Genomic DNA, 24610 nt, shown 5'->3' on the forward strand with positions numbered 1-24610 from the left:
TTTTTTTTTTTTTTTCTTTTTTTTTTTTTTGATACTCCAGTAAAGTGAACTGTTTCCTTAATTTCATGTTTGGCTTAGGGAAGTCTTTTGAACCAAGAGCATGAGCAGGGAGGAGGCGCCTGGATGGCTCAGTCGGTTAAGCATCCAACTGTTGATTTCAGCTCAGGTCATAGTTTCACGACTTATGAGATCAAGCCCCTCACTGGGCTCTGTGCTGACAGCACGGAGCATGTGTGGGCTTTTCTCCCTCCCTCTTTCTCTGACCCTCTCCCCTGATCTCTCTCTCTCTCTCTCTCTCTCTCTCTCTCAAAATAAATAAACAAACATTAAAAAAAAAAAAAACAAAACCTGGATGGTAACACCTAGAGAAAAACGAGTCTGAACACAGATAAAGGCAGAAAGCAGAAATGATGTGAAAAGGAAGGCAGTTCCAAGAGAGAGATTGAGAACTGTCCTTAGGGCAAATGCTTAAGCGAAATAGATTTGGACATCAGGCTCCTTGGTAAGTAGGAGTATCCCAGGCTGGAGGAGAGCACAGATGTGGCCAACGTGGCCAAACACCAAAGAAGTCCATCTAAACCGGACCTGCTCCTTAGCAGCTGGTGACAAGTTTTCTCCACTTCCTTGGTAAAGAGGAACTGGGGTGTGCTCCTAAGGCCAGGTCTTCAGGGTGCTTAGTGTGTCTGTGTTTTTCCAGAATGAGCCAAATGTAATTTCCACGTGCCCTGTGAGATCAGGCATACGCAACAAAGGCTGGTCTCATAAGAACTACCTCCCAGGGGGCGCCTGGGTGGCTCAGTCAGTTGAGCGTCTGACTGTGGCTCAGGTCATGATCTTCCAGTTTGTGAGTTCGAGCCCCCCCTATTGGGCTTGCAGCTCTCAGCGCAGAGCCCGCTTCAGCTCTTCTGTTCCCCCACCTCTGTCCCTCCCCTGTTCGTGCCCTGTCTCTCTCAAAAATAAATCAAAGCATTAAAAATTAAAAAAAAAAAAATAGAACTACCTCCCAGGATTTTTATATCAAAATACTTGCACTGGAGGGTTCCACCTATGAAATTCTGGCACTTACAGATAGTCAACTGGGGGCTCCACTCCTCTCTCCCTTGAACAACAGATACTGTGTTTTCATTGAAGTGAAATGAAGTCACATCTTAGTGATAATGCCTCCAGCCTTTGGGGGTGGGGGACGCGGCTTGGTGTGTTATATTCCTTCCATAAAGGTAGTGGGTTAGGGAAACGGAGAAGGAAGAAGTGAAGGGAGTTCAGAGCCTGACTTCCTAGAGGACAAAACAAATCTCTCGTAGTAACTGTGGCTATTGGGGCACCCGGGTGGCTCAGCCGGTTAAGCCTCCGACTTCGGCTCAGGTCATGATCTCACAGTTCGTGGGTTCGAGCCCCGCATCGGCCTCTGTGCTGACAGTGTGGAGCCTGGTTGGGATGCCCTCTGTCTCTCTCTGTCTCTCTCTCTCTGCCCTCCCCCTCCCTCAAAATACATAAATAAATAAATAAAAATAACTGTGACTGTTGGAAAATCATTTCAAAAGAAAATGTGTTTTTATCATCCTGGCATTTGCTCAAGGATGTGGCTTTGGGTCAGCCAGCCCCCCAGCCCTGCCCGTGCCCCCCCACTCCGCCCCAGCTGCGTCTCCCTACACCTATTTCAGGATCCCAGGAAGAAGGTGCACAGGAATCACAGGGTCTCAGAGTCATGGGGAGCTAATCCTGCCCCGGGGTCAGGGGGTCAACACACTGCTTCCTTTTGGACCCGTGCAAATAGACAGCCACCCCAGAGCATGTCAGTCTCAGTTACTCACAACACTTGACTTCATTCATTTACTTACAACAACGTAGCTAAAATGTTATGGTCTTTACTGCCTGCTCTATGCTTGAAGGGAATTGTTTCAGTTAACCCCCACAAGGCTGTGAGATAGGTATTGCTGTCATCTACATCTCTCAGGTGTGGAAACAGCCTTTAGAAAGTGGCAAAACCTACTACCGGTGAGGAAACTGATCAGGCCCAGGACACATGCTCACAGCCTCCTGCTGACTTCAGAGCCGGTGATGCTCTCCCGCCTGCCTTGCTTGCCTCTGCAAATGTGGCTGCTCCAACAGTCCCCGTCACAATCCCCCAGTCTCTTACTGGCCAAAAGACTCTAGAGCAGGATTTTTGAAGCTGAGTCCCAGCCACCGTCAGAGATGGTTCTCTGCGTCTCCTCACCTGCGTCTCCTTCGTGGGGCCCGATATCGTCCTGGACCCTGCGCCTATCTCCTGGTCCTGCTGATTGAGTGCCGGAAGTCTGATCCCCTCTGTCATCAACCCATTCAGCAGATCAGGTATTCATCAGTAAAAATTGCTGGGCCAACTTGCAACGTGGACGGATATTGCAAAGGCGCCCTCCACAGGGCTGGCACCAGGATATGCTCCCAGCAGCAAGTTAGAGGGTGCTTGTTTCCACACAGCCTAGGAGCATGGGGGTTTATCAACTTTCTGGTCGTTCCAACCCGAAAAATGAAAACTGGTAGCTCAGTGGAGTTTTAACTGGCCTTTTTAAAATTATGAACGTGGTTGAGCACTTTTCATGTTTTTAAGAGCTGTTTCAATTTCTTCTCATATTCCTGATCATATCCTCTCTCCGCTTTTCTGCTGGGTTGATGGTCTTCCCACATTGCCTTCTAGTTTTTTATGTATTAGGGAAATTAGCTGTTTGTATGCAATATACCTTGCAAATATTTTTCCAAGGTAGTGTTTGTCTTTTGATCTTGTTTCTAAGCATAAGGAATTTTTATTTTATTTTAACATATTCATTTTTGAGAGAGACAGAGCATGAGCAGGGGAGGGGCAGAGAGAGAGGGAGACACAGAATCCAAAGCAGGCTCCAGGCTTTGAGCTGTCAGCACAGAGCAGGTTCAAACACACAAACCGCAAGATCATGACCTGAGCCAAATTCAGATGCTCAACCGACTGAGCCACCCAGGCGCCCCGAACTTTTAAAAAAATTTTTTTAATGTTTGTTTATTTTTGAGAGAGAGAGAGAGAACACAAGCGGGGAGGGGCAGAGAGAGGTGGACACAGGATCCAAAGCAGGCTCTGTGCTGATAACAGCGAGCCTGATGTGGGGCCCGAACTCATGAACCACGAGATCATGATCTGAGCCAAAGTGGGACACTCAACCAACTGAGCCACCCAGATGCCCCCAGTATAAAGAACTTTTTTAAAAATTTTATGTACTTAACTTTATCAATCTCTCTTTTATGGTCTGTGCCATGTCTCGAAGGACCTTTCTCTCTCTGATGTTACTTTACTTTTATTCCATTTTGTAAAAGTCTAACTCCTTAGGCCATCTAGAATTTATTTAATACAGTCTGAAGTTAGGCAGGGTTCTTGTGAGGATTGAGATCATGTGTTTACGTGCCAGAAGGGCAGAGGACATATAGTACGTGCTCAGTAAAGTGCTTTTATTAGCATGCAGAGGAGGGTAAAGGGCATAGCCAGTGCCTGCCCACGTCTCTCTCCTCAAAGACATATCGGGGACATCCGAGGGGCTTTAATGGGACATCAGTTACCACTGTGTGACTAAGAAAGAAAGGGGTCCTCTCTCTGGTACCCACAGATCACAAGGTGCCCTGTATATCCCCAACAAGAAAGCCCCTTCCCCAAAGCCCACTATCCACCCTCTGATCTCAGCAGGCTCTTTGATGCTGTCCTTCGTCCTTTGTACCTAGAGGAGGCTTCTCTTTTTAAAGAGCACAGTGAGCTCTTGGCTGGATTTTCTTTTGGACTCTGCTCTACTTGGCATCAGGCCCTGCAAACTCCCGCCAAACACTCACTAACCGTGGTGGAACTCTCACTCGTGTTAAGGAGAGACTGAAATAGATGTGTGTTTGGAGGCTTACAAACTGAGTGTGATTCCACCACCGCGGATACCAACAAGGCCACCGACAACTGCATTTCCTGCCCTGTCTTGTGTTTTAAGAATGGGTTCCAAAATCTACAAGTCTGGGAGCCACCAGGCCACAGAGAAATAGAAATGAGGTGGGCAGAACAACAGATGTGGCTAGAAGGGAGAGCAGGGGCTGTTGGTGAGGGCTCTGCCTGTTACGCTAAAGCAGTTGGTTTTTGAACAAGTGAATGACACGCCTAAGTGGATAATCTAGAAAGTTCACTCAGCAGCTGATGCAAAGAATGGATTGGAGGACTGAGCTTGGAAGCAAAGAGGTTACTGCAGTGGCCCCGGTGAGAAGTGACATGGGCTGTAGGCGCGGGGGGGGCCAGACAGAAGGAATGAATTCAGGAGTCCAATTTGTCGTTATGTTCTCCTGTCCGTTAGACTGTAAACTCCATGAGGCACCATCGGGTCTGTCTGGCTCATTCTGTTAGCCCCGTGCCAAGGACAGGACCTGGCACATACCAGGTAGTTCATAAACACCCTGTTGAATAGATGAGTGATCAAGGACTTAGGAAGGAGGGACAGGTTGGGGACTAAGACGGTTAGGAAAGCCCCGTTTGGCGCATCCATGAAAAGCTCTGCAGCAGGCAGCTGTAAAGCTAGGTCCCGAGCTCCGGACAGAGGAGGGCTGCGGCCGTGGGAGTCACCTGTATAATCAGACCCTGGCAACGAACTGAGAGCGCCTAGGCAGGAGGTAAGACCAAGGCTACCCTGCCAGTGAATTACCACGCAGTTTCCGTGGCTCCTCCCCAGACGTGATGGACCAGGAATCCGCAAGTGTAGCGCCTGCACGTAGCAGAGCAGGGGAGACGCAGGCAGCAGAGCAGGTGGGGCAAGAGGACAGCGGCAGGGGAGGTGACTTTGGGTGGCGAAGGGACGAGGCACGCCCGCGTCTCCGCCCCGCCGGGACCTTTGGTAACACTTGGCTCCGCGCCACCCCCCACCCCCGCCCTCCGATTGGCCACCGTCCCGCCCGCGCCCCCAGCTTCGGCCAATGGGGACGGCGCGCGCCGGAAGCCGGAAGCCCCGCGGCGCCGGCGTCCTCAAGTAGCTGCCGTGCGGCGCCATGAGAGGCTTCTGGACAGCGCTGACGGCGCGGCGTCTCTTCCCCCTGCGGCTTCCTCCGCGGCCGCCGGGACCCCGGCTGTCGAGCGGGCCGGCGGCGGCGGAGGCGGGCGCCCTGGAGCGGGCCATGGACGAGCTGCTGCGCCGCGCAGTGCCCGCCACGCCGGCCTACGAGCTGCGCGAGAAGACGCCGGCGCCGGCCGAGGGCCAGTGCGCGGACTTCGTGAGCTTCTACGGCGGCCTGGCCGAGGCGGCCGAGCGCGCCGAGCTGCTGAGCCGCCTGGCGCGGGGCTTCGGCGTGGACCACGGCCAGGTGGCCGAGCAGAGCGCCGGCGTGCTCCAGCTGCGCCAGCAGCCGCGGGAGGCGGCCGTGCTGCTGCAGGCCGAGGACCGGCTGCGCTACGCGCTGGTGCCGCGCTACCGCGGCCTCTTCCACCACATCAGCAAGCTGGACGGCGGCGTGCGCTTCCTGGTGCGGCTGCGGGCCGACCTGCTCGAGGCGCAGGCGCTCAAGCTGGTGGAGGGGCCGCACGTCCGGGTAAGGCCTGGCCCCGGGCCGCCCCCACGCCTTGCACCAGGTCCTCGATCTTGATGGCCCTCCCCGGAGAGTCCTCACCTGCCCCTGCAGCCCCAAACACTCCACCTCCCCCAGCCCGAAGCCGCGCACACTTTGCCCAGAGTTACAGCCCCCTGAACCCCTGCCCCGTCCCCTTCCTTCCCAGGCTTTCTGAATCCCTGCCTGGTTCCAGTGTTGACCGTGTAGTGTTTACTAGAAACTCAGCACCGCCTGCCTTTAACGTGACTGTCACTCCTCCTTCCTGGTTAGTGTGCTCTACGAAGTCTCTTTTTTTACTCTTTTAGCTGGGAGTTTCCTGTATGTGGTATACTTGAACCAGTACTAAACTGAGCACCACGTAGCCTCCAAAAACCCAGGTGGTGTCGGCACACGTTAGCTGCACACTCATTCTGTGTGTAAGCCTCGTCTATAAGAAACCCTTTGGAACACACAAAGATGATGTCTCTGGGCTCTGCCGCCTGGCTGGGCAGGACGTTTCACTTTCCTGAGTTCAGCCCTGAAATGTGATGATTCCAAGTTGAGTACTTGAGTAATCAGGTGCGTAGCACGGTGGGCTCATGTTGGATGCAAGTAAATACCGTAGGATTTAAATAACGACACGAAAGATCTCCGATAGGCGAATATAGTGCTCTTATACTATTGGTATTAAATACGAAAGGATCACTAACCTGCCCTTTTAGTGAACAACGACCAAAAAATGATGTAAATGTTGCAAGAAGCGTCTGATGTTCAGAACTTTTTAAGGTGCAATTCGCTTTAAAAAATTGAGCAGTTGATCGGTTATGCCCTAATTCACTTAGAACTCTTAACACTGGCACAGTAATTTTCATGTTCGTTGCCTTATTCTTACGTGGGTTAAGGAGGCAGACACTGAGGTGGGGAAACTTGACCAAGAACTTAGAGCAAATAGATACGTCTCCGATCACCTACACACATCTTAAGTCTGGGGTTCTTCGTAGTATGCTGTATAACCACGTCCTGCTGCGGGAGTTACAGTGTTCGCGAAAGACTTTATGCGCGAAAGATCCTGTATCGTTAAGGATGGGGTTCGTTTCAGTGATAATAGTGCTGTGATTTGATTACTCATGATGGCTGCTTAACTGATAATGCCAAGATCTGAATTGATCATGATTCTGGCTCAAGCCCGGTCTGAATGGCCGAGACTGTGTTTGACACACCGTGTACATTCCCATCTGCTTGGGTCTAGTCTTCAATCCAAGCATACTTTATTTTTTTCTTGAAGCAGGGACCAGCGCTCCATGGTGGTTTTTCTGAAACTTGATTCTTACTGCCTAGGAGACTGAAGAGTTGGGTAGCATGTCGCCTGTCCCAGAATGAAATCATTTACCTGTCTGTCCATTCATCTGTGTGACTTGTGACCACTGGACCTGGTCTTGGCACTAAGGTCACTGGGTCCAGAAGCTTCCACTGTAGTACGGGAAGAGTTAGCAGCAGTCACGGTGGATGGTAAGTGCTTCTCATGCACTTGCTCGTTTGCCAGCAAGCCATAGGGACCTGTTGTACAGAGGAAATGATTAAAGCTTGTCAAAGTCAAGTGCAGTGCCCAGGGTGCAGAGCCGGAACTCGAGCCCCGTCCTCATGACTCCCGAATTGTGTACTTGGTGGGTACACGTCGATACACGAGAATACATTAGTATTCTCTGGTTGCGACTGCATTTGCTCTTTCCAAGAGTAAACGTACAAACTTCCGTGTAGTCACTAACCTCAGTGCTCATCTTTCTTTGACACCACAAGTCGGTCTTTACTCCCTTGAAGGCCGGAAGGACCAACATTTAATGTCTTTCTTTTGGCATTTTTGGTTCACGCCAAACCACCCTGGACATTGCCAGCCGTACCGTCCATTTCTCGCCCCTCTCCACAGAACCTCTCTGCGGCCACGCCGGCTCTTTGACGGAAAGTTCCTGAACACATATTCCTCCGCCATTCTTGCCTGGGAAGCCCGTTAGAGTAGGAGCTGCTCATCACTGAGCCTTTCCAACACTCCACTGCAAGGTGGCCTTACCTGGTCTGGCGGTTCACAGGCTACGTTATTATTTGTGCACCTCACCTGCATTTTATACCTTAACCACAGAATGTAGCGTCTGAGATGTATTACTCCACCAACCCTCCCCCACCCCAACTAGATAATCAGCCCCTTGAAGACCGGGAGCCTTGTCTTCAACGTCTAGCATAGCAAAATGCTGGATGATGCATGAGACGAGACTCCCAGGTCCCCCGCCACAAGAGCAGGTCAGCACATACTGCTCCCAAGTGTCTTGACATCAGACCATTCCACACAGAGCCTTGAGCCTGGAGGGAAGCCCAGAGGGCTCGGAAGGTTTCTGCACAGCCAACGGAGGCGTTGTGTCAGACACTTGGACTGCCGATTTCAGGCTGTTGGCCCCAGTGATTTCTCAGGTCCCATCCGGTTCTGAGTCCTCCGATTCTGTGAGATGTTAACTGAATGTGTCCATGCCTTTGCTCTTCCCCACACAAGAAAAGGTGGCTGTCGTGCAGGCTGGAAGGTGGCAGCTGGAAGCTGTGACGTTGAGACTTGTTTGGGGGAGAGGGGCGTGCTCCGGGGAGAGCCCAAGCTGGCAGCGACACCGGGCCCTCCGGGGTTCAGGCTTCCTTTGTTTTTTCAACCAAGGCTGTGCACACACAGAAGAAACATTGCATACCCACAGGCAGAAAGTCATGTGGAGTAAAGATCTTTCTTGAACAAAGGATGACAACTGTAGCCTGACCTCTGCCTCCGCGTGTGGTCTGGACACACTGGCTACAAGACGCCTCTTCCAGGTGCTGAGTCACTCCTCTTGCCTTTCTCTGCCTGAAAGTTCTGGCCTTGTATCTAGTGCATGTAACCGTTAGTGCTGAATCCATGGGTTTCCTTCTCCCGTGTCCCACATAGTCACGTAACAGTTTTCTCAACCCCTGTCACTTAAGTCGTTCAGAGAATCATTTTTTCTGTCCCTAGAAAATGTCACTGGGATCCGGCCTTGTACTCTATCGCCAGAATCACTTAACGTGTGTACCGCGCTTTGACTCCCATTTCTCCTCCCACATTCTGGATTTTGCATCCAAGCTGATGAGGCGACGCAGCTAGAACTTTCAGCTTTTAGGAATACACTGTCAGAAAGTACTGGAAGTTTGGCACGCGAAGCTTTAAGGCAGGAGTCTCGGGCGCCAGGGGCCTGGGGTGCCCCGTGATGCTGGGGGAGCAGGGAGCTTGCTCCCCCAGTGCCTCAGATCGTGGCACCCTTCACCGTGGGCACACAGCACCTCACCACAGCTGTGCTGCTCCCCGGCACCTGCTGACTTCCGGACACGCTAGAGGAAGTCACGTGAACACGCTCCAGTTGCCGTGCGGGCTGCTACGGACTCAGCCCCGAGCGTTTACCCCGGGATGTGTGTCTGCCACACGCTCTTGGGTGCTGAGTCCTGTAGGTCGCCGTGGCATTTTCAGGAGAGCCAGCTAGTGTGAGGCCCACGGCCATGCACTGGGTACAGTCGTGGTTTCTGGTGGTTTTAGCCCCTTGGCCGTGCGCCGACGTGAGAGGTTGCGCCGGCGGCTGCTACGCTCCAGGTCAGCCTGCTTCTCTTCCAGGAAATGCTGTGAGGGTTGTTCAGCTTTGCTAAAAATAAGGTTTACAGACGAGGGCACGGTTTGTCCGGCTCTTGGTCTCTGCCCGGGGGTTGTGATTACCGGACGTCGGGCTGTGAGGATCAGCGCACGCCTGCTGTGTGTGTGGTCTAGACGCTTTTTGATTTTCTCCGGAGGCGTCTCCGAAGGCCTCTTGGGGTTGAAGAGTGCAGTTTCTCAGGGAGAAAGTCCCCCGTGAGGCTGAGTTGAGTCCATGTTCTAGAAGGTCTGAGCACTGTCCAGCAGTTTGGGGACACCGGAGGGAAGTTGGCATTTAGAAAACCGAAGGGTTTCCTGATGGCGGTTTGAGCGGAGAAATTCCAGTGGGGTGAAAGGTGTGCAGGCCTTGACGGTGGGGAGGGGGCTAAACTCGTGCCGGACGGGCCAGCGTCCCCACCGTTGCAATGTCGGGCCGCACCGGACACCTTGTCGTCCGGCCTCTTTTAGTGACACGTCCTGCTTTTCAGTGAACACAGAGGTCCTTGTTGGCTTTCCTAAATTCTGTGCTTAGCTAAACTAAAAAGGACATTCATCAAGGCTGCCCCAGTCCCCTGGGGTGGGGGGGGGGGGGGGCGGGGAGCCTCTATCAGTTGGAATCAGACCTAAAATGTCTTCGCTGTGGCCCTGTGACCCTGTCCTGTGCTTCGGGCCCGCTTGCCCAGCTCAGGGCTTCCGAGCAGTGAAAACTAGCTTTTCTCCACATTCCAGACATCGGGAGATCTTGATAGCCAAAAACTCCAGAAGAGAGGGTGGGGGACCGCTTTTTCTCTGCCAGAAGGGGAGGCTGGCTGGCCTTCCGCTCAGTGTCCTCCAAGATAACAGGCGTTGGCGGGTCCGGAAGACTGAGCCCACGCTGACTGGCATCCCCGGCAGTTGTGAGTGGGAGTCTTGGATCGAACACCTGACAACTGATGGCTGAATTGATGAGCGAGAAGCCTAGGCAGTTTCTCTCCCTCCTGCTGTCGGTGATCCCACAGCCTTCGGGCCGCTGGTGCCTTCCAGCAGGGACAGCTGCGGCCGGTGGGCGCTGAGCCTGGGGACGTGTGCCCTTGCACCTAGATTCCCAGCTCTCATGTAGCAGTGTCACATTTCATAGCCGTCGGTAGCCCGAAATAGAACGAAGAGACCTTGGAGGGCGAGCTCTCATCAGCCAAGCCATTTCTTTCGTAATTAATCCTGAATCGATACCGAAGCCAGGCATGTCCCGCACTCTCCTGTTAGGGATGCGCTGGAGATGCCCACACATCCTCCATGGAGTTTGGCCGATCCAGTCCCAACCGTCCAGTGTGGAGGTTCCCAGTCCGGCGTCTGTGAGCCTCCGGGGATGATCCATAGATGAGTTTCACAGGCATCCACGATTCCCAGGAAACTGGGTGCAAAAATTGAGGAATGTGTGTGCATTTTTCTGGGGAGCACGTCCGTGGTTTTTAGCAAGCACTCGAGCATGCGAGGACCCCGGGAAGTTTAAGAACCGCTGTGATCCAGTGCGGTGAATACAGTTGTATGAGCAGCCGTCTGTATGCCTGGCCCTTGGCCTCTCTTGGCCTCCCTTCCTGCCCCTTCATCCTCTCCACTGTCTAGTCTGTCTCCCCTTTTTCGTTTGACATCAGTCTGTTAACCGTCCTCCACATGGGAGAGCCCGCTGAATGCCTGTGGACCCAGTGGTGTGGCGTCAAAGCCACCTCTGCCCTCACCGAGCGTGGAGCTGAGGGAGGGAGACCGGGTTATGGAATTCAGAGTTAAAGAGAATCGCAAAGGGCATCTGGTCCAACCATTAAATCCTTAGAACGGCTCCACCAAATCCTTGTAAACCCTGCCCTTGGTCCCCGCTCGTGGTGATGTTCACTCTCCCCGGATAGCATCTCTGGTCAACCCTGGCTATTCCAGACTTCTCCTTTACATTAAATTCGGTCCAAGTCTATCTGTCCGTGACTCCCCCTTGTTGGTCCTAAATTTACCTCCCTCTTCGCCCCCATGGGATCCCACAGAACAAATCGGTGGCTGGTTCTGTGCCCCAGGCCTTAAATATTTAAAGAGGGATCTTACTTCATTCTGAAAGCTTTTCAGAGCCACCAACCCTTTATTTTACTTACTTCAAGCTTATCCTCCAGTGACACAGTTGTGAATCCTTTCATTTATCAGGGAATAAAATGTGAACATTTTTACAGCTTTTGCGGTGGTAGCTCTCTGTCAATTCTGTACTGGATATACTGAGATGTATGTTATTATTCAGTAACATTCAGTGTATCTGTTAGTATGTAGTTCATCTGTGAATAACAGAGACCCGAAATAATGGTGGTTTGAATAAGACAGAAGTCTGTCTCTAATGTAAAAGTCTGGAGGTAGACACCCCAGGGCTGATTCTGTTCTGTGATGCCCTCAGTTGACCTAGACTTCCGTCTATTGTTCTCCCCAAAAAACCTTCCTCCCCACAGTTACCTCATGGCCCAGGATGGCTGCTCCAGCTCTAGCCATCACATCACCTTCCAGGCTGCGGTGAGAGGAACAAAGAAAAGATGAGCAAAGGGCATGTTCCTGCCATGTTTACTTCTGCTTACATCTGTTTGGCCAGGACTCGCTCTTTTGACTGCCCCTGGCTGCAGTGTGATCTTGAACCTGGACAGCCATGTGCCTGCCTAAAGCATAAGACTTTTGTTGATTTGGAAGGAAAGGAAACAGTTGTTGAGGAACAACCAGCCGTGTCTGGGGCCCCGGCATCCTCTCGCTCGAGCCGTCAGGAAGCCTATTGTGGTTACATGTTCAGTGCGTTCACAGTGGGCTACACCGAGCTGGGTCTGCCCCTGCGCCCTCGCCTTGCCCTGGGTGCCTCCGGTTCCATTCTTGCTTGAAAGGTTTCTGGGCGCACGTGTCTTGGGTGGTAAAGTTGGCTCCTCACTTCCAGAAGTAGATTAGGTGTAATCAGTGAAGTGAACTTAGAATAATTTCATCACATCTAAAGCCACCGATTGCCGGACACACTCTATTCTATGTCCCACTAAGGTAGAAAAAATGCTACGAGTGAAGCGGTGGCCCCGCCATCGTTTCCAAGATGAACCCCGACTTCAGAGATGTTACAATATGAAAACGCGCACCTTTGAGTTGATGGATATGGTGCCCGGACCCCCAGTGCTTGCCCCTCTCAGGAAACAAGAGACGTTTGGGCACGTCCCAGAATGTTCCCGAGAGGGGGATGTCCTGATCCCCGCGCCCCCCGTGTTAGCGTTCCCTTCGTGGCGCACCAGCCGTCGCTCTGTCGACTTCACGAGTTCCAGTCGTGTTCACTGCGGCGCGTGAGCTGGAACACGCCATCCGATCGGGCAGCTTCGCTCAGATCGAAAGCTCCCGCTGAGGTCTTACTGACGGGGGTGGCCGGGCGGGGCAAGAGCCGGGTGCCGGCCACCTGGATGGGGTGAGTCCCACGGAGCTGTCACCGAGGAAGCCGTTGGGAGAAGCGCCCCGCGGTCTGCTTTCGCGTCCCTCTTGCCTGCTTGATCCCCCCGTGTCGGCTGGTGGTGGCACAGAGGCGGGCTGGCCGGCCTGTCCCCAGAAGCCAGCACCCTGTGTTCTCCCTTTCAGGAGATGAACGGAGTGCTGAAGGGCATGCTCTCAGAGTGGTTCTCTTCGGGGTTCCTGAGCCTGGAACGGGTCACCTGGCACTCGCCGTGTGAGGTCCTGCAGAAAATCAGCGAGTAAGTATTCAAGTTGTCACTTTTCCTGAACAGGAGCTGAAAGCCGGCCTCTGTCTGCGAGCGCTGTGGCCCAGACACAACGTGTGTGGCCCGTGGTCAAGTGCACGGCCCGCCTCTCCCCACACCCCATTCTCAGAGACACAGGGTCCCGCTGGGCCGACTCCTGGCGTTAGTGACCCCAACGGCATCTGCCTCCCGTAGTTGTGACAGCACCTCCCTGGTGTAAGTCTCTGGATGGGCTGTGTGGGGCGTGGTCCCCGCGTGCCCAGGACACGGCGAAGCCCGAGCGGTCCCCACGGACAGGAGCCACTCTTCCCTCGCGGGTCTTGGTGCCCGTGCCGTCTTATAGACACTGAGGCTCGCGAAAGGTTGCGCTTTGAAGCGTGACAAACCCGAGGGGCTCCCATTTGACACGTTGCAAACAGCGCATGGCTGACGAGGCCGCTGGACAACCCGGGCTGCGTGTTTGCAGCACGGACTTCACGCCGCAGACTCGGAGGAGAGAGCGGCCGGGAGGTGCAAGCATCCTCAGGTTACCCGTGTCAGGATCTGCTTCCGGGGCCTGCAAACTAGCCTTAAGGCCAGGTGTTAAGAAGTGGGGGGCAGTCTGTGGGTCCGAGGGTCGTTAGCTGCTCTTCCCCTCAGCCAGCGCTGTTTCACATTAAAACGGTTTTCTTTGAATTTTCCTGGCAGGTCTGTTGAAGCTGCATGCGAAGGACGGATGGACTGTAGTGAGGACTGGGCCTCACTGAGCGAGCCGCCGAGGCTCCCTTGGCAGTACGCACAGGAATCGGCAGTGGTTGCGTGCCTTGCGAGCTGTCCCCCGGGCTTACTTCTTTCTGACTTTCCCCCAGGTCTGAGGCCGTGCATCCTGTGAAAAACTGGATGGATATGAAACGACGCGTCGGGCCTTACAGGCGGTGTTACTTCTTTTCTCACTGTGCGAGCCCCGAGGAGCCCTTGGTCGTGCTGCACGTGGCGCTGACCAACGAGATCTCCAGCAACATCCAGGTACCCGCGGACGGCCGGCTCAGGGCCGCGTCGCAGAGTCCCTGACGCTGTTTTAAACGTGGTTGTGTCCCCCCCACTCGTGAAGTAGATTGCCCCAGGCATCTGTGGAGTTTTGAATCGGCTAGAGAAAGTCTCCCAGTCTGTGGCTACAGAGTGTAGACACGTCGTGTATAGACAGTTCCAGAACAAGGATGACACTCCTCTGGGGACATCGAGCTGCAGCTAAGACGTGGCTAAGGAAGAAAGGGTGCACCCTTCAACACTTTAGTGGTCGTTAAGGGGCCCCGGGGCCGGGTTTCAAGACCCGTGACTAAAACACTGAAAATCAGACCGTGCGGCGTGCCTGACGTGGGCCCAGAGCTCGGCCCGGGTAGCCGAGGAGATGGGACCCTGTTTGGCAGGCGCTGCCTGCTCTGGGGTGGACGGGAAGGTGCAGATCCTTCCTGCCGGGGCTGGAGAATAACCAGTGCGGGGGCTGGGAGCAGGGGCCTGACCACGGGGAGGGTGAAGCAGGCGAGGGAGCGGAGACCCGGGGGCACTTGGGGCTTGTCAGAGCGCGAGGCACGGTGGGCTGCGGCTCTGGGTCCGGGATGGCCGGTCCGGAAGCTGGAAAGATGATACCAGATCCCAGGATGGGCATCCAGACAGCCTTTCACGGTATCAGAAGGTGGAGAGACCAAGCAGGGCCAGCGGGCGGGTGTTCTTGACCTCCACGGAGAAAGTCCCTCGTGAATTTTGCGTCTGCGGGACCCGCACGCGCTGGAAGCTGCCACAGCCTCTCTGAGGGCAGTTTGGCGATGTCTGTCGACATAGAAGAGGTGCGTTGTGTGCGACCTACAATCTCCACCCTGGGGAGTTCTCCCCACGTGATGCTCAGACCTGGGAGCGTGGACGGTTGCTCACTGTCCGGGTCTTGAACGGCCGGAAGTTCAGGCTCCAGACCGGCATGTTCAGTGTGCGCTTAAGCATATAGGGATCGCGCGTTTGCTGGGTGCCCGTCAGCTCATGAGCCATGTCCCCGCGTCCCTGCTCGTGCCACCCTGGGCATTCAGCGTTTCTCCTGTTATTCTTGTCCTCGTGGACGCGAGGAGACTGAGGCTTAGGGTAACTTGGGAGATCTGCCCACGATCCCAGTACCAGTAAGGGTGAGACCGGGGTTCCACCCCAGCGCTCAGGGCGTGGGAGAATGGGGCGCGTGGGCGCGGGGAGAGCACGCGTGCGCAGGGTGTGTGTGTGTGTGTGTGTGTGTGTGTGAGTGTGTGTGTTGAAGTGTGCACGCACCTACGCCAATGGGACAGACTGGAAGGTGTTCACCGGAAGGTTAACAGCAGGACTTGGTTTGGGAATAACTTGTGATTTCTTCCTCACGCGTACACGTTTTGCCTCGTTGACATCATGCAGTCTCTTGTGTAACCAAAGAAAGATTCGTTTGTGTTTTGAAAACTTTAAAAAAAAGGCTTGCTGGAACATTTTGAGCAAGGAACACAAGGTAACCTGCAGCATTCCAGAAAGACAGCGGAGGCGACCTCACACGGTGAAGAGTAGGCATGAGGCAGAGGTGCATCCTGACCCAGGTGGCACCGAGCTGTCAGAGCGCGGCCCCGGGGGGTGTCCCTGGCCCTTTGTCCTCATCCACCCCGCCTTCCTACAGCAGCGGCGTTCTTAGCTCTTCAGAAGCCACAGGAAAGACCCCTTGAGCATCTCCAGGGGGTGAAAGCTCGAGGATGTCGTCCCCCGGGGGACACGCGCAGACCCGCACATTCCACACACAATTTCAGAAATCTCATGGACTCCCAGACCTCCTGGAGGGAACACCCCCGCTGCCAGAATCGGGTGTCGCTGATGGAAGTTAGCAGCTTAAATGCGTTCTGGGAAGCAAGCTGGTGCACCTGCCTCGAAGCAAACTGAAGGTCCCCGCCTGCCGTTCCGCTGTTGTCCGGTGACCTTCAGAGTGTTGAGGTTCAGAAAACCACACCCAGAACTCAGAGCTAATAAAGTCAGCCTTGGCTAAGGGACTTCCCAGTAGGAGTCTCTCTGCATTACTTCGTGTGCGTGTCTGTACGGATGTGTGTTTTCCCCAAGGAAAAACAAGGACGTAGCACAAAATCAAAAGGGTACGGAAAGGTGAACTTGCTGAGAGAAAGACTTTATGGGATTGCGTATGGCCTGTTGAGAAATCTGAAAGCCCAGAGTTCAGAGACAAGGAGCGAGAATGACTGCAGGGTAGAACAGTCAGGCCCACGCAGGGCAGCCACGGAGAGGGAGGCGCTGGCCTCCCAGCCGGGTCGGCGGGTTACGTCTGGTGCTGGCGGGGAGGAGATTCATCCGTCTCTGACCGCACAGAGGCCCGGAAAAGGCAAAGGGAACATGCATTGCTTGGTGAGAAGTTCGTTGCGATAGAAACAGTGCAGGGGGAGCAAACAACCCAGGGAGGCCGTGCGTTGCCGCCTCTGGAGAGGTCTCAAACCAGAACAGGCCGTGGGTCTCGAGAGCCGAGGCCCTGAACAGGGCCGAGGTCTCCGGGCTCCCATCCTCACTGGCTTCTCCCGGCCCCAAGAGGTAGGGCAGGCGTGGGAAGCGGGGGGCCCAAGCCCACCATGACCACCGTGGTGTTTTCCAGGCCATAGTGAAGGAGTGTCCCCCGTCGGAGACGGAGGAGGGGAGCCAGATCTCTGCGGCCATCTTCTACTCCATCAGCCTGACGCAGCCCGGACTGCAGGGGGTAGAGCTGGGCACCTTCCTCGTCAAGCGAGTGCTCAAGGAGCTGCAGGTGGGAACGGTGTGGGGGCAGGGGGTGTCAGCCCCTGGGGACGGGGGACGAGAGGGGATCTAGAGGGAGGTAGGAGAGGTGGAAAGGGCCAGATGGCCCTTGGCACGTTCTAGGCTCCCCGAGAACACTCAGGACAGAGGCAGTGCCGAGGTTAGACCCGGCAGCTTGGGGGCAGATAGGCTGGCTGGCTCTTTTTTTTCTTTTTTTCTTTTTTTTGGTAATAACTTCTGTCCGTTACCCTGGGAAAAGCCCCTCGCCATCCTACAGCAGAAACGCTCAGGTTCTGTCTGGGTCTAGTTTTTTGAAACTCTCTCCTAAGGGGCTTGAGTGAACCGCCATGGGCAGAATCTAATTAAAGGTAAAATAATTAGGTGGCTAATAATTGGCTCTGAGAGTGGTATCCTCCTATTTGCGTGGTTTCAGCAGTGTCGCTGCAGCAGAAACCCTTCCGTGGAGAACGACAGAGTGGAATTAAAACATCAGCGTGCTTTGCATTAAATTCATAATCAATCTTAAATCTGAGAACTCAGGGTTCAGCAGGCGATCAGCTTCATTAGAATCACTCTCTGTCACTTCTTCCCTGGAGGCGATAAGGAGCCACATCTAATTAATTTAAGTTTCTTCTTTCCTTCTTCTTTGCTGAGGTGTTGATGAATGGGGTGGGGGGCGGGGGCGTATCGGTGAGAAAGGCAGAGTCAGAGGTTCACCCGCAGAGTCGATTTCTGAATCGGTCAGATTTGGCCCCTCAGCCCAGTAGCCATCCTGCTGGCTGGTCACAGCACCCCGCCGCGAGCCAGAAAGTCACCAGAGAGAATCCCAAAAAGCCGTGTCACTCTTCTGCACGAGAGTGTTCATCGCGGTTTATAAAGGCAGACACTCGAGAGGAACACGGTTAGGAGAACCCTGGTACAGTCTTATCTTTTACTCTGTTAAGTTATGTGTTTGGATTCTGAATGAAAAGGAGAAAATTGTCACAACGTAAGTTCAGAAAGCAGGGATAGAAGTTAAATGCCTCGCCCGCGTAAAAACCGGAGAAAGACGGAGTTACACTTTATCAACCCTAGAGACTAAGTTATCTCAGACTTGTGGACTATGGTAGTTTTGGGGTTTTTTTTTTCCTTCCATCATACATTAAAAAAATTCACCTGTAGTGACCATAAATTACATTTTTAATCAGAAAATGCTGGGTTTAAAAAAAAAAAAAAAAAAAAACTTGTCCTTGAGATGTCGCTGTAATTTGAACATGAACCGTCCTGTCTGCTATGGAGAAACCCCCGGTGCCCCCCCGCCTTCTGGCCCACAGTCCACACCCACTGTGGGCTAGCTCTGCAAGCGATGATTTGTTCAGTACACGGTCACCGGGTAAAATGGCAGGCCGGGCTGTGTGGCCACAGAGCAGTCCCCGGGAGGGGCACGGCAGACCAGACGCTCCGGAGATGCGGTCACAAGACTGCGTGCCCCACTTCTCAGCAGCAGCCCCTGCTCATGTCGGGCCGGGCCCCTGACTGGCCATTCTGACAGGTGGCGTGGGCAGGGCAGCCGTCGTCGAGGCTCGCCTTGGGGACTCAGGGTCTCTCTAGGGCCTGGCATATGTCAGGTTCTTCATAAGTGCCCCTCGAAAGGAGAAAATGCACCCCAGAGGGCACGTGGTAAACCGCACAGCGACATGCAGCCCTTAACGGTGCGCGAATGATACGTGGAGAGGCGTTTCCGTCTCGGTGACATGCCTGCTGAGTTACGTGTGTGTGTTCTCTCCACCTTCCCTTCCCCACCAACCGTACCCTACAGAGAGAGTTTCCTCATCTCGGGACGTTCTCAAGTCTGTCTCCTATCCCCGGCTTCACCAAGTGGCTTCTGGGGCTCCTGAACTCACAAGCAAAGGAGCACGGGAGGAGTGAACTGCTCACAGATTCCGAATGTAGAGAAATCTCGGAGATCCTAGGCGGTCCCGTTAACGAGACCCTCAAGGTCTCGCTCAGCAGCAGCGAGTGGGTGAAGTCCGAGAAGCTGGTCAGGGTGCTGCAGGCCCCCTTGATGAGGCTCTGTGCCTGGTACTTGTACGGAGAGAAGCACCGGGGCTACGCCCTGAACCCCGTGGCAAACTTCCACCTGCAGAACGGGGCGGTGCTGTGGCGCCTCAACTGGCTGGCCGACACGAGCCTCAAGGGCGTCACCGGCTCCTGCGGCCTGATGGTCAACTACCGGTACTACCTGGAGGAGACGGCCGCCAACAGCACCAGCTACCTCTGCGCCAAGAACATCAAGGCTTCCGAGCAGGTGCTCGGCCTTGTGGCCCAGTTTCACAAGAACAGCAAACTTTAAACCTGCCCTCAAGCCATGTCTCTGACTCAGAAAAGGATAATTTTCTGGACGGGTTGGGGGGGGTTGGGGTGGCGGATTATGGATCAAAAGAGGCTTTTTTAGTAAAGCAGAGTTGAAGTGCGCTCTCCTGCCCAGAGCAGGGCCGCACCGGAAGGCTGTGTCCTAACTCCCATCGCGAGAGAGCGAAGGCGTGGTGCCTGGCGCGCGATGGGGGCTCCGGTGGACGCGGGGTGGGTGGGTGTGCTCTCCCCAGAAGAGCGGCCTGGCCCGCTGCCAGAGGGGGTGCGGTGGCACCTCCATCTTTAGAAAGGTCTAGAATCTCTGCTGGCTGTCGTCCCGCGGTGGACCGGGCAGCCTCGCGAGGACCCCGGCAGGTGGCCCGGGTGAGAGTAGATTTTCCCTCGAGCTTAGAACGTAATTCAGCCGTGGTTGTCTTAGCCGATTCTCTCCACTCGCCGCACAGGGATAGCGGGCTGTGCTCCATTTCGCTTAGATTTGGGAGCTGCTGAATGTGTGAAAATGTTCGTGACTGCACACCGTTTGCCGAGATCGCCGAGCACGCAAGGTGTGGTTGCCTGGGGCTTAAACCGGATCGGAGACGAAGATTGCGGTGCTGCAGGCTTCCAGTGATCCTCGTAGTACAGAACGGTTTTGTTCTGCGAAGCATTAAATAGGTGGTTATTTAAGACGGTGTGTGTGGTCACCTCCGAGAGCCGAGACCTCACGGGCTGGGCGGGTGTGGGTGTCCCGTGAAGGAGAGTGTGAGGACAGAGAGGCAGGGAGGGGCGGCGTCCGGGGTTGTGGGAGGGGTGCGGTGTCCGTGTGTGCGTGTCCTCACTCCTGCAGACGGGTCCCCCAGCCTTCCGTGCCCTTCATCTTCCAGACCCGACCCCCGGTCCTTGTGCGTCACCTCCCACGTGGGGCTGCTGCCTGATCATGAGCGGCGCGACGGTGGTCGCCACTAGAACGTTCTCTCTCCCTGGATCCTGGGGGCAGCATTCTGGTGCTGCTCCACTTGGCCCCCAGCTAATCTAGTGCTTGAGCTCTGGAGCCCCACCAGGCCCGGGGTCCTCGCCCTCGAGGGGCTCGGGGAGAGTTCTTCCAGAGCTGCCTGCCTGAGACCCCAACCCTGCACCCCCGCGTTTCACACCTTCTCGCATTATTTAGCCTCCTCTTGCGCAGCTTTTCAAACCAAATACACGGAAGCGGACAGGATAGCCTAATGACCCACGTGCCTGTCACCCGGCTCCTGCCACAGCCAGGGGTGGTTTTTTCTTGTCAAGCCTCTTGTCATGACTCCTCTCCGGCGCTTCGTAAGATGGGCCGGCTGGCCGGCCGGGCGGATGTGGGTGGTGCGGTGCTCTGAGCGTTGTACCCCCCCAGATTCCTACCTCGAACCCTCCCCGCCAAAGGTGATGGTATTAGGAGGTGGGGATCAGTGCCCTTAACAAGCAGCCCCACGGAGCCCCCGGCCCCTCCTACCATGTGAGGTCAGAAGACGGCCCTCCCGCAGCCGTGCTAGCACCCTGACCTTGGATCTCCAGCCTCCCCTCGGTCGGTGATCTTTTGTCACAGCAGCCCAGACGGCCTGCGATGGATGGACGCGGGTGGGTGGGTGTCCTGTCTCCGGGCGTCAGTCCAAGTCACCGAAGGGAGGGAGCCGGGCCGCCTCGTGGTGCCGCGCTGGGCCGACGCTCACCTCACACCTTGTGTGCTACGGTCTGTTCAACCCCACGGCCCCCAGGAGGGCAGAGGCGGTCTGTTCAACCCCACGGCCCCCAGGAGGGCAGAGGCGGCTCAAATGGCCCGGCTCACCGCTCCCTGTGAGGGACGACCAGACCGCCCAGGTGTACATATGTCATCCTTTGCAAAATAGCCCCGCAGCGGTGGGTTCGGAGGGCTGCAGCAGGTCACTGGATCCCCGCGTCGTGAATTTACGTCCCGCTGGTCACCGCCCACCGCCCAGGTGACGTCGTTACGCGGGGGACGCGGGTGTAGGTGCTGTCTCCCGGACCTGGGCTCCAGCACGCTTGCTCTCAGGGAACCCTGGACAGCCCCTCGGACCACAGTGTCTTCCCCTGCGAAGTGCCCACAGAGGGGACAGACTCACAGCAGGTGCTCAGTACGTGACTGTCCTTGGGTTCCATAGCGCGCCAGGTTCAGGCCTGAAGCTGTGCTCCGCGCCCCCCAACCATAGAGCCTGCTCTCCCTCCGTGTCCCCCACCTTCCCCTTCAGACCCCATCCGAGGAGAGGCTCTGCTCCCCTCCCCCTGAACCGCTGGTCGGAGCTCCGATACCTTCGTCTCGCTGCTTGGGGGTCTGTGCTTCAGACACCTCCCCACCTCCCCCTCCCCTGTCTCTCTCCACAAGGGGTTTGCCACAGGCTCGGTCCTCAGGTCTGCTAGAGGTAGGGTTAATTCTGATTCGGGGATGCTGACGGTCTTGGGACCGACCCGCTCACACTTGCTCGTGGCCCCATCCTGTTCTGAAAGGCAGTGCGTGGCCTCACTTTCCTCGGTCTCCCCATCTGTACACGGGGGAGCCACAGCACACGGGTACGTCAGGGCTGCTGAGAAGCCCGGAGGAGGGGACCACCATCATGCTCACCTGGGTATAGGTTCCGGATCCTGTCATCCCCTTATCTGGAAATTAGAATGACGGTTTTCTGGCTTCTGTTGACAATTTCTAGAGGTGACCAAGTGGCGTAATTTGTTCCCCGGGGAAGAAGAGGCGGGAACTTCCAAGGCCAGGGAGTCACTGATGCCTGCTTGCTCTTTCTCCCCCTCTCCACCACCCCTCTCTCTCCCCTTCCTCCTGCCCTCCCTCCCTCTGTCCTCTCTCAGGGCCGGACCTCCACTGCCCTCTGGATCAAGAGCCACTAAGGGCTTGCACAGCTCTGCCCTCCCTCCGGCATCCATCCGGGGGCATTACACCCCAGCAAGGGGGAGTGCTTTCTCCTTACTCTGTATGTGGCTCGAAAGGGTGGGGGAGGAATCTCCTAACATTTTTGCAAGGATCAGCTCATTCTGGGCTTTGTTTGAAATGGAGCATTAGCCATATTTGAGATTTAAATGGAGGGAATGTCTCTCAGATTTTTAATTGGATTCTAAAGCCCTCGTGGGAATATGAAGTCCATTTTGATCTGTTAGAATGGACAGCTGCCCCATGGCTTCCATTCACCACAGTTTCCGCATTATTTGCAATTAGCAAAATTGACGGAGGGGATCCCAGGTCTCCTTCCTGCCTTTGTTTTTTGTTTCCAGATGCATTCGCGTGTCTCATGTCGTTAATTTCTGAGCATCCAGGAAAGGAGCAAGAAATAGAATTTATCTCCGCTCCGGGCCCCACGTTCTCCTGACCTCCCGACCGTGAAGCCTGAGGGAGTGTCTCTCATTTACAGGCAAGGAAACTGAGGCTCCGGGAGGGCTGAGCAGCTGGTGAGGGAGGAGCAGGGAGGCCCAGGGCCTGGCCAGGGCCCGAGTCTGCCTCCCCACCTCACTGACCCACCTACAGAGAGGAGACACCCAGCCACCTGGCAGGAGTGACAGGGGACAGAGTCGGAAAGGCAGCCGGGGCCGGCAGGGTGACGAGGACAAGGAATGTCAGGACACTGAGGTTCTGGCAAAGAAGGATGGGTCCCGGGCAGGACTCTCCCAAAGTGTAAATCATTTACATGATTTACATTGTTCGGTTTTGTGACCTATCTATCCAGCTGCAAACCAGCGGGTAAGGCGGGTGCTGCCGTGGGCCGGCCGCCCATCCCAGGGAATCCCGAGGGGGCCGGACAAACCAGAAGCAGAGCTCCGGGCTGGGTTCCACCAACACAGTTGCTGAGCAAGAGAAGCCAGTCACTCAGGAGATGAGGGATGCGTTTCGGGTGCCAGCAGTGTGGGGTGGGGGGGTGGGAGGCTCAAGCCTCAACCACCCAGCTCTCCCCCCCGCGAGATGGACACCTAGAGTTTTACGGGAAGAGGTGTGGGGGTGGGTACGTGCGAAACAGGCAGGGAGCGTGACATGGGCGGGGCGGTGTCTGCTCAGCGCTCCAAAGGGGGCGTGTGGCGTGGGATCGTCCAGGCATTCTGCCTCCGTCAGGGCTTTTCGGGCCTGGTGATTGGAATGTTCCAGCCGTTGCACAACACTGTCAGTGCCCCCAAGAAAGCGCGATAGGAAATGGCGGTGGGTTCAGAGGTCTTGCCTCTTTCTGGTTTTGGCTGTTGGCGTCTCCAGTGGAACTAGAGGGCTCGCCGATGTTTGCCTGCACGGCAGGGGCGTAAGCCCAGCGCCAGCTAGTTCTGGGCGGAAGGAACAGGGGCTCAGGAGCCGCAAGCAGAGGTAGGGCCGCCCACACACAGTGGGGTATGTGGACCAGCCAGCCCCGGGAGAGGCCTTCCTCCCGCCCGGGGCCCCGCCTCCCCTCCTCCTCTGGCTCTGGCCGGGCCCGCTGGGCCTCTGCCGCAGGCACCGCGTCCCTAGGTCACTCTGGTCACCCGACTCCACCCCGGCCAGGGCAGGACGGTGGTGGCCCTGCTCCGAGACAGGAAACAGGTCCTCTGGGACGTCTGGCCGGAGGCTGGCCCTCTCTGTGGTGCCCTCCGGCCACTGCCCTTGCTGGCCGTGAGCCGCCAAAAGGCCAGAGGAGTTCCTAGCAGGACGAAGGAGGGGCGAGCCTAGTACGAGGCTGGGACAGAGGCCGAAAGCCCCAGGTCTTCCTGTGGTGCCTGGCGCATGGAAGGGCCCAGTACGTACTCCCCAACCACTGGAGAAGCACACTTCTCACTGCTGCTTGCCGGACGGCACATCCCGCCTGCATGGTTCGGCCCTGCCTGGTAACCGGCAGGGGTGGAGGGCGACCCGGGAGCTGCCTTAAGAGGGGTCAGACTGCCCCGAGGGGGGACTGGCCACGCCCTCCAGGGGGCCGAGTCCAGCAGGTGCTCTGTGGGCGGCAGTCCCGACTGCGGGGTTCCCCACACACTGTCCGGGCCCTGAAGGACACGTGCTCTCCTGGCCGGCCTGCTGCCTCCCCAGCCCTGCAGATCACTCAAGGCCTGGTCCCAGGAGCCCCTTCCTTCCCCTGGAGGGTCTCCTCTCCACCCACGTCTTCATGAGGACAGCACGGACCCTCGTCCCCCTGGCCTGGAGCAGTCTCTGAGGCGCTGTGGTCCTGGAACAGCTGCTAAGACGGTGTCCCCTCCCCTCCCTCTCAGAAGTGGCCCAGTTTGGACAGTCACCTCTGTGGCCGCCCACCGACGACGTGTGTGTGTGTGTGGACAGCGCAGTGCCCCAGACACGAGCGTGTGCTTCGACGTCCCGCGTGTCCCTGCCATCCTGTGGACTCCGCGTGGCCACGGCCACGTGCAGACCCTCCACAACCAGCTCTTCACCCCTTCCCGGTGAGGCCACCCCAAGCCATCCAGCCTGTCACCCCACCCGGACTGTGCTGTCCCATGCTCCCCCACGTCCCACCTGCACCCCGGGATCCAGCCCGGGCTGCATCCCGTCTCTGTCATCCCCTGCAAGAAATAACCTCCCCGCTGGCCTGTGTCTATGCAGGACGCTTCCAGATCTGTTTCCACCTCAGCACACAGTTGC

General features: G+C 55.9%; 1 protein-coding gene across 1 annotated transcript; it reads left to right on the plus strand.

Moving 5' to 3' along the window:
• The first annotated feature begins 4986 nt into the window (after nt 1-4986).
• On the plus strand, nt 4987-22930 carry MLYCD (malonyl-CoA decarboxylase). The gene is made up of 5 exons (XM_049622489.1): nt 4987-5547; nt 12806-12918; nt 13773-13929; nt 16550-16699; nt 18488-22930. Exons 1-5 carry the CDS (start codon nt 5011-5013, stop codon nt 19019-19021), a joined length of 1491 nt encoding a protein of 496 aa, XP_049478446.1. The 5' UTR covers nt 4987-5010; the 3' UTR covers nt 19022-22930.
• The last annotated feature ends 1680 nt before the right edge of the window (nt 22931-24610 follow it).

The sequence above is a fragment of the Panthera uncia genome (assembly GCF_023721935.1).
Source record: "Panthera uncia isolate 11264 chromosome E2 unlocalized genomic scaffold, Puncia_PCG_1.0 HiC_scaffold_20, whole genome shotgun sequence".
NCBI classification, from domain to species: domain Eukaryota; kingdom Metazoa; phylum Chordata; class Mammalia; order Carnivora; family Felidae; genus Panthera; species Panthera uncia.